Genomic DNA, 17,331 nt, shown 5'->3' with positions numbered 1-17,331 from the left:
GCGTCCCACCCTCTCCGCACTCATGATGAGTTGGGGCACGTTATAAACAGACAGAAAAAAGTACCACTCCAGAAGCACAGCGACAAGATTTCACATTTTTCGAGTCAATTCAGGTCATAACATGACCCTAAATGATGTTCGAGCACCTCGAGCCATAACCATTGGCTTGTCTTTTCAGCAGCGTCAGACAACTCCTGTACAGTTCTTTTAAGTGATCGTCCTCAAGAAACAAAATCTAACAGAGGTGTTGTGGCTGATTTTGTGTGCTTGCCAGCCAAGTTCCCTTGCTTCTGTTTCCAGTTCTGCATAGTTAACCCTCTTCCTTCCCGAGGCCTCTTACACCTTTAAAGGGAACTAGCTAGCTCAATAAAGTAGGTTATGCGCTCATACTCAAAATACACAATGTCTCAAAGCAGTCCACCAGGATTTTTCAATCCCGGGCTTTGTGTCACCTGTGTTGCTTGTGTTTGTCCAATGTCCACTTTTCTGTCCCTCTCACACAAAAGAAATTCTGCTGTCCCTGACACTAACCGGCAAAGAGTTAACCTCAACTCTCTTGTTCTCAAGCAAAAAGTGCCAGTGATTTCAAAACCGATTATTTCTCCAGGAATAGTGACCCTGGATCAAACTAGTTTTACAACCAGACAGAATATACTTAGAGCCATGACCCATGCATGCACAATTCTCAAAGTCTGGTTGTGTCATGCCGTGGCAATTGTGTTCAGAATAGGGTCTCAAGTATCATTTTTGGAAATAGTGTGATTCATTGAGTTTGGGCTTTTCTTCAGATTTACTGTAAAATGTGTTTGTGTGTGTTGAGTGACACACAATGGGAAACATTTATTCATTTATCCAAGGCAGTTTACAGAATGCATCTTGAAGTACTGCTTCAATTCATTCTTGAATTCTCACTCTAAACAAAATATACTGTCATGAATGAGGATAGACTTCTCCTGATCAGGGAGCACACATGCATAGAGAGAAAGGTAACGATATGCACATATTATACAGAGAGCAGGGCTTTAACATTCCACACGTTAGAGCCTATTTGTGATGATCGACCAGACAATGATGAAACAGAACCATCACTAGTGTATGCCTGGGGGAAATGAGCCTTCTCACTGTAGTGTGCCGTGCTGTCTCTGGCCAATGGAAACATGGCTGAAACTGCACCCACAGGCTCTCCTCTCAGTTACTCACTGTTCTGGGCTGGAGTGTCTTTTTTTGAAGTGTCACACACACAGAAAAAAGGGGCTTATGACGGAACGGGACACCGTCTGTCCCTGAGGGGAACTGCCCTGCCAAAGCTCCTGTGAAGTCCCCACGGTTCCTTTTGAAACTTGCAGAACTTCCGGACCGAGAAGAGGGAACGTCCTGTATTTAGTTTCACTCCCCCCTCCTTTTTCGTGGACTGGAGTGAAAGGCATAGAGTTTCCCAGAGATTCCTGCTCTCTTTTGATAGCAGATAAGTGTCCTGGCAATTCACACGTCACTGTATTGTGTGTTTCTGGAGAGTTTCTACCTTCCATTATGTCCACTTGGTCCTCAGTAGCTGGATGTCTTTTTTTATCAATTGCTCTAAATACATCGTATAGTAATAAGGAGTGTTCTCTTTCTGTGGATGCATTAATCACATGTCACCATCTCTTTTGTCACCATTGTGTGGTCATTCAGCAGTTGGAGTTGAACCAATGCTTTTGAGAATGCAGAGGCCATAGAATGATGGAGGAGAGAGAGGCCTCTACATTCTTGAGGTCAAGGACCAAGGCATTCCTCTAATACCTGAGGAGCCCAGAGGGGAATCTTTCAGAGAGACAGACAAACTAAATTAATGTGATTTTCCAGGGTCAAAGGTCAGGCAGAGATATACTGGGCTGCGTGACCGAACATCAATGGAAACGCTGGGAGATGGAGTGCATGCAGTATGGGTAGATACAGTGCAACAACAAGAGTCCCAAGGTTGAAGCCTGTGAACTATGTTGTGCAGAAAGTAAAATAAGAAACAAAAGAGTGTCATATGGGAATCATCCAATTACATTTAGATCTGGTTTTACACATGAGGTTGTTTTGATGTGGTGATGTTATGGCATAAAACATCCCACCGTAAAATTCGAAACCCTTCCCCAAAACCAGCATGGTCTCCTCTTCTGTTATGACAGGGAGATGTCTTTATGGACTTCTGAAATGAGAGCCTGTATGAGACACATTGCGTGCGCAGGAGGGTGGAAAGAAAACGACCCGATAGATACGACCCAATTTAGACATGTATGTGCGACACCTGCATGCACAAATCCCTTAAAATATGTATAGTCAAACACCTCGCACCTCATGCACCCACATAGAGTGAGATAAGGTAAACACACAGAGACCCAAGCACTGGTGCCCTATCTGTAATGTATGTTTGCTCTGTAAATAAGCCTTCATAATGTTGCAGGGAGATAGTGGCACGCCGAGGTTAGGGGTTGTTCTTGTTTTCGAAAAGCAGCCTTCCTCGAGGGGGGGGGTTGGGTGGACAAGTACAAAAACGAGGAATGCAGCATGGAGTCATGTTTAGTAGTTGGCCAGGAGTGGTGGACTGGGGTGCCAATTGCAAGATTTTTGTTTGTTTGTCTCTTTCACACCAGCCGTTGGGTTTTTTCGTTGGATAGTGTTCCTGGAAAAAATAATTGCTGAGACAGTCAGCCTTTCCATTCAGTGCACTTTGACCTCGCCGCTGTAATGAAGCCTCTTGTAATGCACCACGGTGCTGAGGTGTATTTAATGAGGTCCCCTTTGATTGCTTAGTGTAAAAAGTGAAATGAACAAATGGACTACACTACACTGCAACCAATGCTTCATGACCAGTGCTTCATGCTTCATGACCACCACCAGCACAGCAGTGACCAACATACAGATCAATCCAAAAACAAAGGTTTTACTGTTTGGATTCCTGGATTAGTGGAAATAATACAAGCTTTGGTCACTTTAATTCATTGTCAGTGGACTCCTATTGCGGGGAATTAGCTGTGAAAAATGAACGCGAACATAACACAGAAGTCCACCTGCGGGATTTGTTGGAACATATGCATATCGTAATTATCTAGCCTCCCAGGGGGAAGCAGGATTTATTAAATTTGTGTGTGAAAATATTACCAGAGGCCTGTAATCAGACAAGCAGGCCTTGGTACATGTACAAACGTGGAATGACTCCCTGTCTGTTGGGGTTTATTTATGGTGGGACCTAAAAGTGATATCTCTCTCATGTGACATCCTGTCTTGTCTCCTTCCCCAATGGCTCAGATGAAAACTGGGACGACGACCAGCTACTGGGATTCGAGCCGTGCAACGAAAACCTGGTCACCGGCTGCAACATCATCGATGGGAAGTGCGAATGCGATAGCCTGCGGACGTGCAATAACCCATTCGAGTTCCCCAGCCAGGATACCTGTCAGACAGCCCTGAAGAAGATTGAAGGTATGCATCTCCCTCCTCTACCATTTCTCTCCTATCCCTCTCTCCCTCTCTCTCCCTCTCTTTCTCTCTCTCTCTCTCTCTCTCTCTCTCTCTCTCTCTCTCTCTCTCTCTCTCTCTCTTCTATGTCTTTCTTTTGCTCCTGTTCCCTCCTCTTCCCGTGTTTCTCTCCAATGTTTGTCTGGGGACTCAGACGGTGCATGTGTGGTCATGTCTGACTGAAACTCTGGCCGAGGCTTCTCTACCATGTACTGATTACGCAAGCCCCAACTAAAAAACCATTCATTTTTCACACCCTGAATGCGTGTGTGTGTGTGTGTGTGTGCGTGTGCGTGTGTGCGAGCAGCTATGCTGTTATCAGCCTCTCAGATGTCGATTCATTTTGCCTGAGTGACAGGCGGCTTTTAGGCAGGTGGGAAGGGCCAAGTTGGTGCTGCCTGTATGTTGTTCTGTTCTGATTCTCTCTCAAAAACTTTTGTGTTAAGGCTGCTATCTTTGTTTATCATCTTCCTAAGCATATGGCACATACATTAGCCAAACCTGAGGGCATTTTTAATTAATCATTAACTTTGCTAATTGATGCAGAGCCTCTTTACTAATTTATACATATTCAGAGATTAATCAGGAAGATTAACCCATTTGAAGTATCAGTCAAGAGCAGTATGGCCTCGTAAGTGATTAAATTTCGGTTCCTGTGATAATTTTGTTCGTAATAAATGACATTTACGTGTGTGTGTGTGTATGTGTGTGTGTGGGTGTGTATAAGATACACACCATTATCACCTGCTGCAACTCGTGTGTGTGTGTGTGTGTGTGTGTGTGTGTCTGTGTGTGTGTGTGTGTGTCTGTGTGTGTGTGTGTGTGTGTGTGTGTGTGTCTGTGTGTGTGTGTGTGTGTGTGTGTGTGTGTGTGTGTGTGTGTGTGTGTGTGTGTCTGTGTGTGTGTGTGTGTGTGTGTGTGTGTGTGTGTGTGTGTATGTGTAAAGCTTCCTGTTTTCGCTCTGCATACTTAACATTCAGTCTAGCTGCCCTTTCAAATGCACGCGTGAAAATTCCCTGAGGGCAGTACATTTTTATCTTCTCATTTTGATGTTTTTCTCGTCCTTTTTTTTCTCTCCGGGAGACATTGAAAGGGGATTGGCATGTTTGGCGTTGGTTGTATTTGCGTTCTTTCTTTTTGGCTTCGTCTCTGTTGTTTATGTGAAGACTTCCTTCAGTATGTCTGTGACAGAACTAACAAACAGGTTGATTTGTCGGGGCCTGATAAGCTCCCTAATAGGCCTATCAGTGTGCCAACGTGCCGTTGAGGAATGCACTCCTGGGGTGGATATGTGCCTATTCTGCGTTTGCTCGCGTGCGTCGCTCGTGTGTGTGTGCGTGTGCGTGTGCGTGTGTGCGTGCAGTTGCTGTGTGTTCATAGGGGCGCTGCCGCCTCCCTCGCAATTAAGAACAAAAATATGAGCTTGTTATCGCAACAGCATCCTAGCAACTAGCCTGATGGCCCTGGTTGTTTTATTGGGGCAGGTGTGTGTGTGTGTGTGTGTGTGTGTGTGTGTGTGTGTGTGTGTGTGTGTGTGTGTGTGTGTGTGTGTGTGTGTGTGTGTGTGTTTGGAGGTTTGGGAACACGAGGAGTGCTCCTCTTCCGTGGCGGTCTCCTCCCCCCTTGTGTTCGTGTTTTGTCTGCAGAGCTGTTTGTTCTTGCATAGTTTTGACTGGAAATTCCTCTTGTGTTTCTGCCCCTTTTTTTTGTTTTGCCAGGACGATGTCATCTGTGCTTTTTTGTGCCTCTGCGCGGTATGCTGCTGCATGTGTGTTGGAATTCTTGCACGTGGGATCCTTTTAGTAGGGGAGAAATGGGAGTCAAAGTGCTGCTAGTGGCACTGCTGTTGTTGTTACAGCAAATGTTATTCTAAAGTTTGAGGTCATGTCTTTTTTATAGAGGAAACCCTGACAAATCTTTAGAATTACATGATACAACACTCACTCGGATTCAAATAAACACAAAGAGCTTATTTCTGAGAGCATTTTTATATCTCTTACCACAGGATACAATGACATGTGAAAATGGGGATTGTGAAGCTCAAATAATGTATTTGACCATATTAACTCTATTTGACTATAACTGTCCTTATGAATACATTAATTGAAGATTTATCAGATGTTAATGGTAGGACTGTGGCCTGCTCATGTCTGTTTGTACAACCAAACCACTGGAGAACCATTTGGGCTCATTACCAGCTCTGCTGGCCTAGAGTATGCCACTGGTTTCCCAACGGCGGATGTAATTTTGCTGAAAGAAATGATCATAATGAGACTCTAAAAGGAATTCACAAGACAACAGAGTTCTCATGTGTATCATTACAGAAGAGTTCAGGCTAGCAACTAACCTCCACGCATTTGTGAACAAGTGGGAAGGGGGATTGTATGGCCAGAAATCAGCAGGATTCCCTTTAAAATCCCCAGAGGTTTGCTTTCTCCATTAACAAACTCGTGAGCTTTGTAAGCAACAAGTTCTTCCCAGTGGATTCAGTAAACAGGCTAAATGCTATCTGACGATAAGGAGAGTTCCAAACATAGGCATGGCACATCTCCAACAGCGGTTGATCTCCTGCTCGTGATAATGAATGGTGGTTGGAGCTGGTGGGTTGCCACCATATATCAACCTTGTCTGTTCCCTGTGGGTCTACCATAACAGCATGCCCTGAAACCTCAAAGCTGTGATTTCTTCAAAGCTACGTTTCATTCTTTCAAAATGTCCTCAGATTACCACTCTGCATCAATTGTTGGTGCTTCTCCTAATTAGCCCCCAAGTCCATATGTGATGTGACTCTTTTGTGTGTGTGTGTGTGTGTGTGTGTGTGTGTGTGCGTGTGCGTGTGCGTGTGCGTGTGTCTGTGTGTGTGTGCGTGTGCGTGTGGGTAGGATACAGTCAAAGAGACTGAGCTGTGGCATATCAAAATAGCCTGTGCCTTGTGTCTGCAAGCGATTCATTCTTTTGGCAGTTATATAAAGGCGGCGTGTTTTCCTTTCTCTGTGTATCTCTCATGCATCTGTTTGTGTTACGCATGAAGAGGGGGGAAATGAGGAGCTGGCCCTGTGGATGGAGTGGAGGAGTGGGTGGTGTGTGTGTGTGTGGGGGGGGGTGGGGGTTCAGGGGCCAAGGGGGAGCACATTCCAGTGTGGTGGTACCAGCATGCTTTCCATTGTTATCATTTACATAAGAAACATATTACTGTCGTGAGTCATCAGACTGATCCCTCTGCTCCCGTTGAGAGCGGGCTCTCTCGGAACCATCGACAGTTGTGCCCCCGTCACATTAAGAAAAGAGATACCATTTCCTCCCTTAAACTCAATTACAGGGAAAGCAGAGCTTGACTGGTCTAGGTGAAGTGCATATTGCAATACTGACAGTGAAAATTAGCTGAATAGGGACAAGAGGTGAAGTGCTCTTTGGTTAAAATCGTAAAAACCTTCAGGGGAAAGAAAAAAACAGGCATACCCAATCAATGGCAGGTAGCAGGGGAAGAGATAGGACTGTATTTTGATTGGTTCATTGACCTCGGAGATCCCAGTGGCTACCATCGGCTGACAGGAGACGTCTGATCTTGGGGAAGGGAAGGATGCGAGGGGAGATTGATAACGCCATTTCTCAGCACTGCACCGACAGCTTTACATGTAATGACGCTCATAATCCCCACCCCCCTACAAGAAATCAATCCACAATAAAAACTGAATGGTAACACCATCTCAGGGGAGTCTTGTTTAAAACAGATATATCAGAGTAATAAAACTTTGTCATTTGTGGAACTGTACTGAAGGAGAGATGGGGGAGGGGGAACACCAAATACAGACCCTTGACTGTAGAGTTCTCCTTGTTGTTCAAATCCAGCTTGGCTCTTGGGACTACTCTTAAAATAACTGTAGTTTACAGCAGAAAGATGGAGCAGTCAATATTTAACCATGGGTCCATGATAAGAGTTTGTTGTTTCTTACCATGTTTGTGTTAAACAAAGAAATATGGCACAGACAATAAAGAAAGCCCTCCATAAATAGCTGACTCATTGGTTGCAGATATATTTTGGGGGCTCAAGGGTCAGTGGATGAACAGTGAAGAAATGTTGCATTTCAAGTCAAACATTGCCAAGTAGAGTCTTGTACACTAGGAATGGCATTGAATTCTGTCTCACATTCTACCATATCAGCTCTCTTGGCTAGGGTTAGGTTTAGGGTAGTGGTTATGCATTGTGTAATGTGGACTGTGGATTTAGTTAAATAGTTAATTACAGTAGTTAAGAGAATAATGAACATAAGGAAACGTATTAATAGCCTCTTAGTAGTTTTTAATATAGTTGGCATATTAGCAATCATGTACTCAGCAGTCTTTTTGGTCCTCTACAAATCATATAAACACTGCTGTTATTTTCGGGGGTAATCATGTCAGAGAGATGGACTGATATGGCTTTGACCTTGGCCAAGACTCTCTGGCCATCTTGACATGCAGTTTAATGATGGCCTCTGGAGCCGGCAGACTGGGTCGCTGTTTTGTTTGCTAGCGGTTTAGACGTAGCCGCTAAAGAAGCAGGGAGAGTTCCATGGGAGACTCCTGTAGCCACTTGAGAAGGACTGCTTTTAAATTTAACATGGAAACGAAAGAGGGGCAGAAAAGGGGGACAGTGACCCAGTTTAGCCCCTCTGACCCCTGGTTTGGGGTAATGCCGTAACCAGATAATACCCCCCTCCCTCTCTCCCTGTGCTGTCTCCCGCCCCCTGATTTAGACAGATGCTTGGAAGTTTAGACGTGATTATCAAAGATCTCGCGTCCACGAATCACACACAACAATGAGCATGAAAGGCACAGAGCGCAGTAAGAGGTGAACTATTGTCTCTTTCCGGTAAATTCTCACAAGTTACAGAAACATTGAGTGAGCGAGGGTGGGAGAGAGAGGGGGTGAGAGAGGGAGGGTGAGTTCAGGGGGAGAAGCAGGAAGTTTTGCTCCCTCGCTGTGAGCGTTGGTTTCTCTAGCCCAGCTCGGGTGAAAGCACAGTAAAGGAAATGCCGCGCATTCCTTCTGCAAAGCCGTCTCTCTCCGCCACTGGCAGCCGCTCAGGACCGAGTATTTGTTCTGGGGAGTCGGCCATGCTAATTGCAGGCCCCGTTGTGTGGAGAGGAGAGAGAGAGAGAGAGAGAGAGAAAGAGGAAGAAAGCAAGGGAGTTTTGCTGAGTGAGAGAGAGAGAGAGAGAGAAACAGAAAGGAAAGAGTGGGGGAGAAGAAGAAAGCAGGAGAATGAGAAAGAAGGGAAGAAAGAGCTAGAGAAAGAAAGAAAGATTGTTCATGCCAAAAACAACATGTTTCCTTTGTGCACTCCTGAAGTCTCCCTTGACTGAATAACGTCCTGTTTTCTGGAGAGGAGCATGGAGAGGAGAGGAGAGGAGGGGAGGGGGTGAGCCAATCCCAGGAATGGAATGCCCAAAAGGATTTAGGGAAAATGTTTGATGTTTAAATATGAGCCCTTTTAAAGGTGCAGTGTATGATGGCCTATTCTCGTCTTCAGTCGTGTGTGACCTCTGGTTATGAGGAGACTATGTCAGCAGCATATCAATTAGATCAGCAACGCAGGTCTTAGCATGTCCATGTGATATTTTTACACATACATTTTCAAGAAACACTTTGTAAGAAACAATAGGCTCACACAAGTATGGCCCTCACAGGTTTGATTGTCAGAACCAGGATTGTCCAGGTGTTTTGTATAGGGCTGAGAGATCAGCAAAGGTGTATAGGGATATCCAAGGGTCCATTAATGTTCAAAGATAGCCATTTCAATTCACCTGCTTGAGACTGGCAGTTTCATCCTGTGCTGGGACATCCAGTTCATCAATATGAATTTATATGTGTTTCCCTCATGCCCTTGAGCACTGAAGAATAATGGTGGATCTATGTCTGTTTCTTTCTGGCTGAGCACAATAGAGTATCGTCAGTTAATATAGTGACAGCATTTAAATACTTTCTCTCTCTCTCTCTCTCTCTCTCTCTCTCTCTCTCTTTCTCTTTGCTTTCTAATCATATCTTGCTCTCATGCCTCTTTACCTTTTCTTATTTTTCTTCTCCTTCATCTTTTACTTTTTCTACCTCCTCCTCTTCCTCCTCATACTCTTCTCTCCATTATCCCCTCCCTCCTTGTAGGCAGGAAATTAGTGATGCCATCATCGTTATTAATTCTGTCACCCGATTACTGGAACTCCCTGCTTGGGGAGAGCTGAACCGTTATTAGTGGGTTTTCCTCAGAAAGCAACCGGCTAGAAAATGAAGTTTGATTTGTTTGCCTCTTTAGTCCAATTGTTCAGCAACATCCTGCAGTCCACATCTGTCACCACGGCGACCACGTGACCAATTAGCAGGGTTAGCGATTGTGGCGGTGTGGACGTTGTGTTCTGTCTGTAAATTACAGGTTGTCACTGATGAGCTTGGTGCCATTTGGTGTCTTTTTCTGCTATCACGTGGGTGTGTGTGTGTGTGTGTGTGTGTGTGTGGGCGTGTGTTTGTGTGGCTGAACCTGCAAAGCTTGCATGTGGTTTTGCACCTTATCGACATTAAAGGGTATGGAGACACCATGGCTCTTTTGGAACTTACTCTGCAATTATCTGGTTACAAAGCTGCCATCTATAGTCTAGTGGCATCCCTCCCTCCTCCCTCCTCCCTCGCTCCCTCTCTCCTTTTCTCTTTCCCTCCTTTTTTCTCTCTCACACACCTCTCCTTTGTCCTCTTTGTCTCTTGGGTTGCCTGTTTTTGTCCTTCTCTTTCTGTTTTTCACATGTCCACACACACACACACACACACACACACACACACACACACACACACACACACACACACACACACACACACACACACACACACACACACACACACTGTGACCTAGTCACAGCAATCCAGCCTCAGCCCAGTGCTCTACATGTCATCCCTGGAATGTAGGGATGTCTAGGGAGAGAAGAGGAGAGGAGGCCAGTGCTTTGTCCTTTGTGTGTGCCACAAAGACAATCGAATCAAATTGCCAATAATGGGTTGGCCTTTTTCCCAATAATTAGCAGCCACATTCTCTCTCTCTCACACACATACACACACACACACACACACACACACACACACACACACACACACACACACACACACACACACATACACACACACACACACACACACACACACACACACACACACACACACACACACGGGGTAGGGGCCCCTTGTGGCCATCATGCAGTTCACACCATTCATGGTATTGGCATCTCCAGTGAGGCAGAAGTTTTCAGGCCACTGGCTGGATGCATCCTGGGGGTGATGGTGTGTGTATGTTGTGTAAGTGTGTGTGTGTGTGTGTGTGTGTGTGTGTGTGTGTGTGTGTGTGTGTGTGTGTGTGTTAATGCTGGGAGGTCTCGGAGCAGACCTCGGGGTTGACTGCGGTGACACCGTCCAGTCGATGCCGAAAGCAGGCCACACATCAACTACTGTATATGGCACAAATAAAGCGCAGAACAGAAGAATGGACTGATTCACCATATGCTTCTATTCACTGGGGAGCCTCAGTTAACATGAAAATCTAACTTCATGCAGTTTACCTTTGTATCATATGCACAATATATACCATATCGTCTCTGGGGGCGTCTCTGTATATCGGGCTCATGCTGTATGGACTGCTGTCTTGATTGTAACCTTGTTGTAAAGGCAGCATAGCCTGCTCTTGTGCTTTTCTCATGTGGACGCTTTACATCGCTTTCAACCTCCTGGAGGGAGTGCAGTTTCTCTTCCTACTAGGTCCTATATGAATGGCAGGCGGGCTAAGAGAAATACTATGTGTTTTACAATGTGTGTGTGTGTGTGTGTGTGTGTGTGTGTGTGTGTATGACTTGTGTGTTCTGTGCACTCAGCAGACGCACTCACACACTCTGACACGTAACATCCTTTACGTTGCGGTTGGGGGCCAAATGTCAACGAGGTTTTTTTCTGTTTCTTGACATGAAAAGGAACACTTTTTTCCCCCCTTTCAATTGGATTTTGAAAAGGTTGACATTTAAGCTCTCCCCAGTCCATGATAATGCCTTTATCAGCCCCTCTGCTTCCCCTTTTTGCTTTCCCTTTACAAAGCTGCGAACTTGGTAACCACTGCTTTTTGTGATAAGCTTGTCTCTACCTTAACCCCGCCTTGGCATTCTGTGAGCTTCTTTTCGGGGGGACTGTGGACACAAAATGGCAGCGGACAGGATAAGTGGCCACAGTTTGTTTTCACCTTGTGCTTGTTGCAGTGCCACTGCTGCTACCACTTTTGCCAAGTACGCTTGTGCAATCGCCAGAGAGCAGTCAGTATTGGATCTGAAGTGAGGGGAACCTTGGCAAACCTTGAGTCCTTGTGAGGAGAGCACAAGCTGAGGGAAAGACATTTTTCTTAGAAAAAACTCTTTCTATACCTACTGCGGAATCAATTAATTTGACAGGAATTTCTTCATGTATATATCTATTCATTCATTTTTCAATGAAGTATTTGATTAACATGTTCAGTATCTCTGATGAGAGTGTTTGGTTGGCTTTCAGTTCGATGGACCGTTGAACTCAATGGCGGTCTTCTCTGGCATAGGGGCCTACTGTCAGATGTAGCACCATCCTGTAGAATGAACACATAAATACCAACAGGAGCCTAGGGCTTACTAACCTCCCCTCAACCACACACACACTCACACACAAAAAGGACTTCACACAAAAATGGTTTTGTGAGAGAGGAGAATGTGCAGGTCATCATTGTCAGCTTGACCTCCAGCTCAAAGTAAGTGGCGGGAGACGCTACGCTATGCTACGGCGGCGAGATGAGCATTGCAGTTCTCCCACAATTCCCTCTCAGTGTCACCAGAAGTGCTGGCCACATAAATTGCACTCCCTGCAGACAAAAGGGGTTAGAAAGTCTATTTGCGCTGGGCAGAAAAGTCCAGGCCTGGGTGATGCTGCCCCGTCACTGTTCTGTGTCTAAAGGCTTTCATCATATTTCTTAAGTCAAAGTCAAAAGTCAAAGTCAAAGTCTGCTTTATTGTCAATTTCTTCACATGTCAAGACATGCAAAGAGATCGAAATTACGTTTCCCACTAATTTAATTTCGATCTCTTTGTATGTCTTGACATGTGAAGAAATTAACCTTCCGCCTGCATGAGAAACCTCTTGGACACTCCTTTTAACACACTGAATCCTTATGAAAGGAAATAAAAAAGGTTCTCCTTGCTAAAGTACAGACTCTCTTTTAACAGCACGTCTCGTCTTTGCTTTACTTCTACTACTACAAAGCTAAACCCTTGTTTCTGCAATGGACTCATAGGGTCACATGCTTAATATGGGAATAGAAATTGATGGAGGAAGCCAGCACTGTTGTGCTACTAGTGTATGTTATTGTCTCATCTGTTCAGGGAATCTCAATATTTCTCAGACCATCCCCTTCAGAATGTCGACATATCGTGCTTCAGTCTGTTTTTGCATCCCTGCATTGTTCATGGCCATGTTACTTCCACCAAGGAGGTTATCCTCCCGGTTTGTTTGTCTGTCTGTCTGTTAGCAGGATTATGGTGAAACTTGTAGCCTTGAACATGAAACCAAGACCGAGAAAGTGGATCTGAACCATGGGATCTGATCCACAAATTCACATTAGCATTGTGAGATGAGCCGTTATAGGCACTGGCCCTTGCCTAGTTAGAGTCGGCGAAGCGAGATAATACAGGGGAGCCTCTTCAATGCTAAGGTTAGCTGGGTAGGTAGTGAAGTATGCTCTGTTACTGGAGGGATGCGAGTGAAGGCTCCGATGGAGCTGTAGAGCGACCCAGAGCGGCACACAGTGAAGCAGAGAGACGGGCTGTTGAGCGCGGAGGAGGCTCTTCACTCGGCAGAAGAGGAGATATTAGCTCCGTCTCTGATTGAGGTCGCCAGCGGAGGTCCTGCCGCCGGTTGGGAATGAAATTGTTTACCAAACTCTGCGGAGCCGTCAGGGTTTTTTTTTCCCCCCTTCTCATTTGCCATTTTGCCTCGGTCGTGGGGAACGCTTTAAGCGAAAGACGGGGGGGGGGGGGGTGGAGAGAGAGAGAGAGAGAGAGAGAGAGAGTTCATGGGTATGATTGAAGGACGGTTAATGCTTTTTTAAAAGGAAGATCTAATTGTCCTTTCTTTCAATTGCTTTGTAATGTGCAGACAACAGGAAATGCCCCAAAACAAGAGTGTATTGTTTGTCTAGCTCAGAGGGTCATGGGTTGTTATGACTGGCCAGCATCTGGCTCAGAGAAAGAGGCTTACTGTCCAAAGTTAAACTTAACTGTGGATTGAGGAAGAGAAAGAGAGAGAGAGAGAGAGGATTAGAAAGAGTGAGTATGTCAGATACAAGGGAGAGAGAGAGAAACAGAGGAACTACAGCTAGAAAGAGAAAGAAGTGAAGTTGTAGGTTAAAATGTTGATTAGTGCAGAGTAAGAGATTCACAGAGAGGGGGGAAGAAAGGAGAGAGGATGGCAGGAAGGAGCTTGGGAGAGAAGCAGACCTGTTTTGGGAAAAAGGGATCAAGCAATGTTGTGACTTTTGACAAGTACAGTGAAACCCCTGGGGCTCCCCAGTCGGAACATTGCCAAAATCCTATATTGCTGTGTTATGTAATGATGTTTGCTACAAGCTTGTGTCAAAGTGAGTGGTGTTTTTGGTCTGTCACACCAAGGTATAATTTTGTAAATAGACCTGTCACAGACAGTTTCTAACGATGAATAAAAAAGAATAGGCTCTGCACCTCCGCCTAATTGGTTGCATCGATTGTCGGTCTTGACAAATGTTGTCCAAAATTATGAACTACATTTTCAAAATCCCTGAAAATATGAGTCCAGCAATATGTTTGGGAAGCCAGAAAAATCCAATACAAATCAATTTTCTCATCTGATTGCAAAAGCTGTTTGAAACCATGAGAGATTCCTCAATGCCATCAGATACTTTTCTTCTCTTGTGCTCCCCCCTCTCTCTCTCTCTCTCTCTTCTCTCTCTCTCTCTCTCTCTCTCTCTCTCCTCCTCTCTCTTTCCCTCTCTCCCTCCCTTCTTTTTCCTCTCCCAAACCATATTACATTTGCTCGTGGGCCTACATTGGTCTCACAAGAAGGTTGTTCCTGAATCATAAAACTAACCAGTCTCTCTCTCTCTCTCTTCTCTCTCTGTCTTTCTCTCCCTTTCTTCCTCTCCTCCCCCTTCCTCTCTCTGTCTCCCTTTCTCTCTCTCTTCACCCACTGCAGTAATGGCTAATAGTCCCTGACAAGTTATGGCAATGGCATCACATGTACATCATAACACTGTGTTAATAATTGTCCCTTTGCAAAGTCAGAGGGTCGTTTATCACATTCCTTCCCTTTCCCCTCTAGTCCATTAGAGTGTCGGGCCCGGTCTAATGATTACACGCGCTACTGCATTACGTAACTCGGCCACTTGTGGATTTGGTTCAGAAGGGTCCGTCTCGGCTTGAGGCCTGTGGAATTTTCTAGCATGCCCCCTTGTTTTTCAATTACGGATTCTGTTACACACACATGCGCAGTGCAGTGTATGCTCAGACACACGCACACACACACACACACACACACACACACACACACACACACACAGTTCCCACTCTTATGACTCATTATACAGCCATCCCCTGAAGAAAAAAGGGCCCACAAACCCATAACCACTAGCAGTATGACCCCCCCCCCCTCAAATACACATAAACACACGGCTAGTCTTCTGTGCCAGAGCTCTAGGTCCTGCCCTTATGTCTAGAAACGTTATGTTTCTAATACTTCACCGACACACATGCACACACATGCACACACCCTCTCCATATCATTGCCTGTATTGGTGACTGCACTCAATTGAGAACCTCTCCCTTTCCTTCTCTCTCTCTCTCTCTCTCTCTCTCTCTATCTCTCTCTCTCACTGAATGCCAGCAGCTGATGTCAGTGTGGGAGTGAGTGAGAATGCATGGCCCTGTGCAATAACGGGTGGATAATGGTGCTTCCATAAAGGATGGAGGGAGGGCAGAAGGGTGGGAAGGAGGGAGAAGAAACAAAGTGAGCGAGGAAGAGAGAGAGAGAGAGAGAGAGAGAGAAAAAAAAAAAGTGAGTGAGAGAGACAAAATGAAAGAAACTGGCAGTGAGATATATGCAGTGTGAAGCTGGAGCCTCTCCATTCCATTATGGCACAAGGCTGTTTGCGCTCAATTAATCCTGGAGTTGGGAAGAGGAGGAGGAGGAGGAGGAGGAGGAAGGGCAGCAGACTGAACCCTGCACTGAATCTGCCATCACTGTAGCTGACACTGGAGCGGAACTGCTGGTCCCTCCTTTCCGCACACACACACACACACACACACACACACACACACACACACACACACACACACACACACACACGGATACGAACACACACACGAAAACACACACAGGCAGAGACATATTTCCTCTAAAACACCTAAAGCGCCCATACTCTCTCTCTCCTCTCAAAGACATGTTCATACCATCACCTGCTATTCTGGAAACACACACACACACACAGACACATATGTTTGGAGTACAGGCCACTTCTGCATGGTCTCCTTCAATATTTCAGTCCCGTGGGACTTGGCTGTCGTCTCAGCCAAGTGACAGAGCATCACTGTGGCTGCCATCAACAAACGTCGACACTATTGATCTGCCCATGGTCCCCTCACATGGACCCTCCATGTCCAACAGTCACTTGGACGAAAACCTCACCGCCACATCTGAAGAAACAAATGCAACTGATTTGGTTTGATTTGATTTTAAATGTGTTAAGTGACGCCACCACAGCAAGAAGTGACAATATGAGACACATATATAGATGAAAATTAAAGACATAATTTCTGTTTTTTTTGTCAGTTTCATAATAATGTCATGAGGACAAATAGTTTAGCACGCAGTGCAGTTACACAACATAAAAGAAATTTTAGTGTTGTAGAACAGTTAGGAACAAATTTAGGAACAAATTTCTGAACAGATTAGCATAATTAGCATAGCCCTTAAACTTGGGGAGAAAATCCTTTGCAAAGTTTGCTTTCACTTCCAACTCAACTTTCATCCCCATCTCATTACTATTCCATGGGGGACAACAGTAAGGAGGACTTGGGGGCCTGTGTGCCGCAGGTTTTTCTGCAGAAACAGCCTTTAACGTCACTCCTAAAGAGGAGTGATAGATAGAGCTGTCTCCGCCGTGCTTATCGGCTTGTCCGCGCGCTCTCGCTGGTTTGCCACGCCGCGCTGATGTATGGGCGCCGGGAGGAGAGGAGAGGGCGGGGCTCCAACGTCGCCACAGCAACACGAGAGAAGTGTTGTGGGTCTTTAAGGGGTTAGAAACTGCGGCTTACTTGTGCATGGTTATTGTGCTGCACGTACACAAAAATGTGTTTCTTGACAAGTATACACACATACAGGCCCCCCCCCCACACACACACACGCTTGTGTGTGTACTTCTCTCACACCTACAGGTACACACTCAATTACTGTCACACACATTCAATCTCACATCACTGCTCATCTGCATACATACTTGCCACAACTGTTCATACATACAGTACCATAAAAACACATACCTACACAACACACACACACACAGACACAGACACACACACACACACACACAGGCACAGTCATAGGCACATGGTCAAAGTCTTATAATCTCACACACACCGGCATCGACACACATGTTCCGACACACACGTCAATATCCATGCATCAGATGGGTGCATCCATCAAACGCGAAGTCTGACGCAGCCGGGAGGAGGAGAGGGGGAAGAGGGGATGAAAAAAGAGGGGATGAAAAGAGAGATGAAATGCTGCCTCCTCTC

General features: G+C 45.5%; 1 protein-coding gene across 1 annotated transcript in view; it reads left to right on the top strand.

The window, feature by feature from the left end:
* Positions 1 to 17,331, top strand: part of crim1 (cysteine rich transmembrane BMP regulator 1 (chordin-like)) — a 105,736-nt gene that overhangs the window by 8,074 nt on the left and 80,331 nt on the right. The window contains exon 2 of the mRNA XM_048228488.1: positions 3,280 to 3,453. Within this exon, the coding sequence (XP_048084445.1) occupies positions 3,280 to 3,453 (174 nt within the window). The remainder of the gene's footprint in view (positions 1 to 3,279; positions 3,454 to 17,331) is intronic.

The sequence above is a fragment of the Alosa alosa genome, chromosome 19 (genome assembly GCF_017589495.1).
Source record: "Alosa alosa isolate M-15738 ecotype Scorff River chromosome 19, AALO_Geno_1.1, whole genome shotgun sequence".
Classification (NCBI taxonomy): Eukaryota; Metazoa; Chordata; class Actinopteri; order Clupeiformes; family Clupeidae; genus Alosa; species Alosa alosa.
This window is presented reverse-complemented; position numbering and strand designations above follow the sequence as displayed.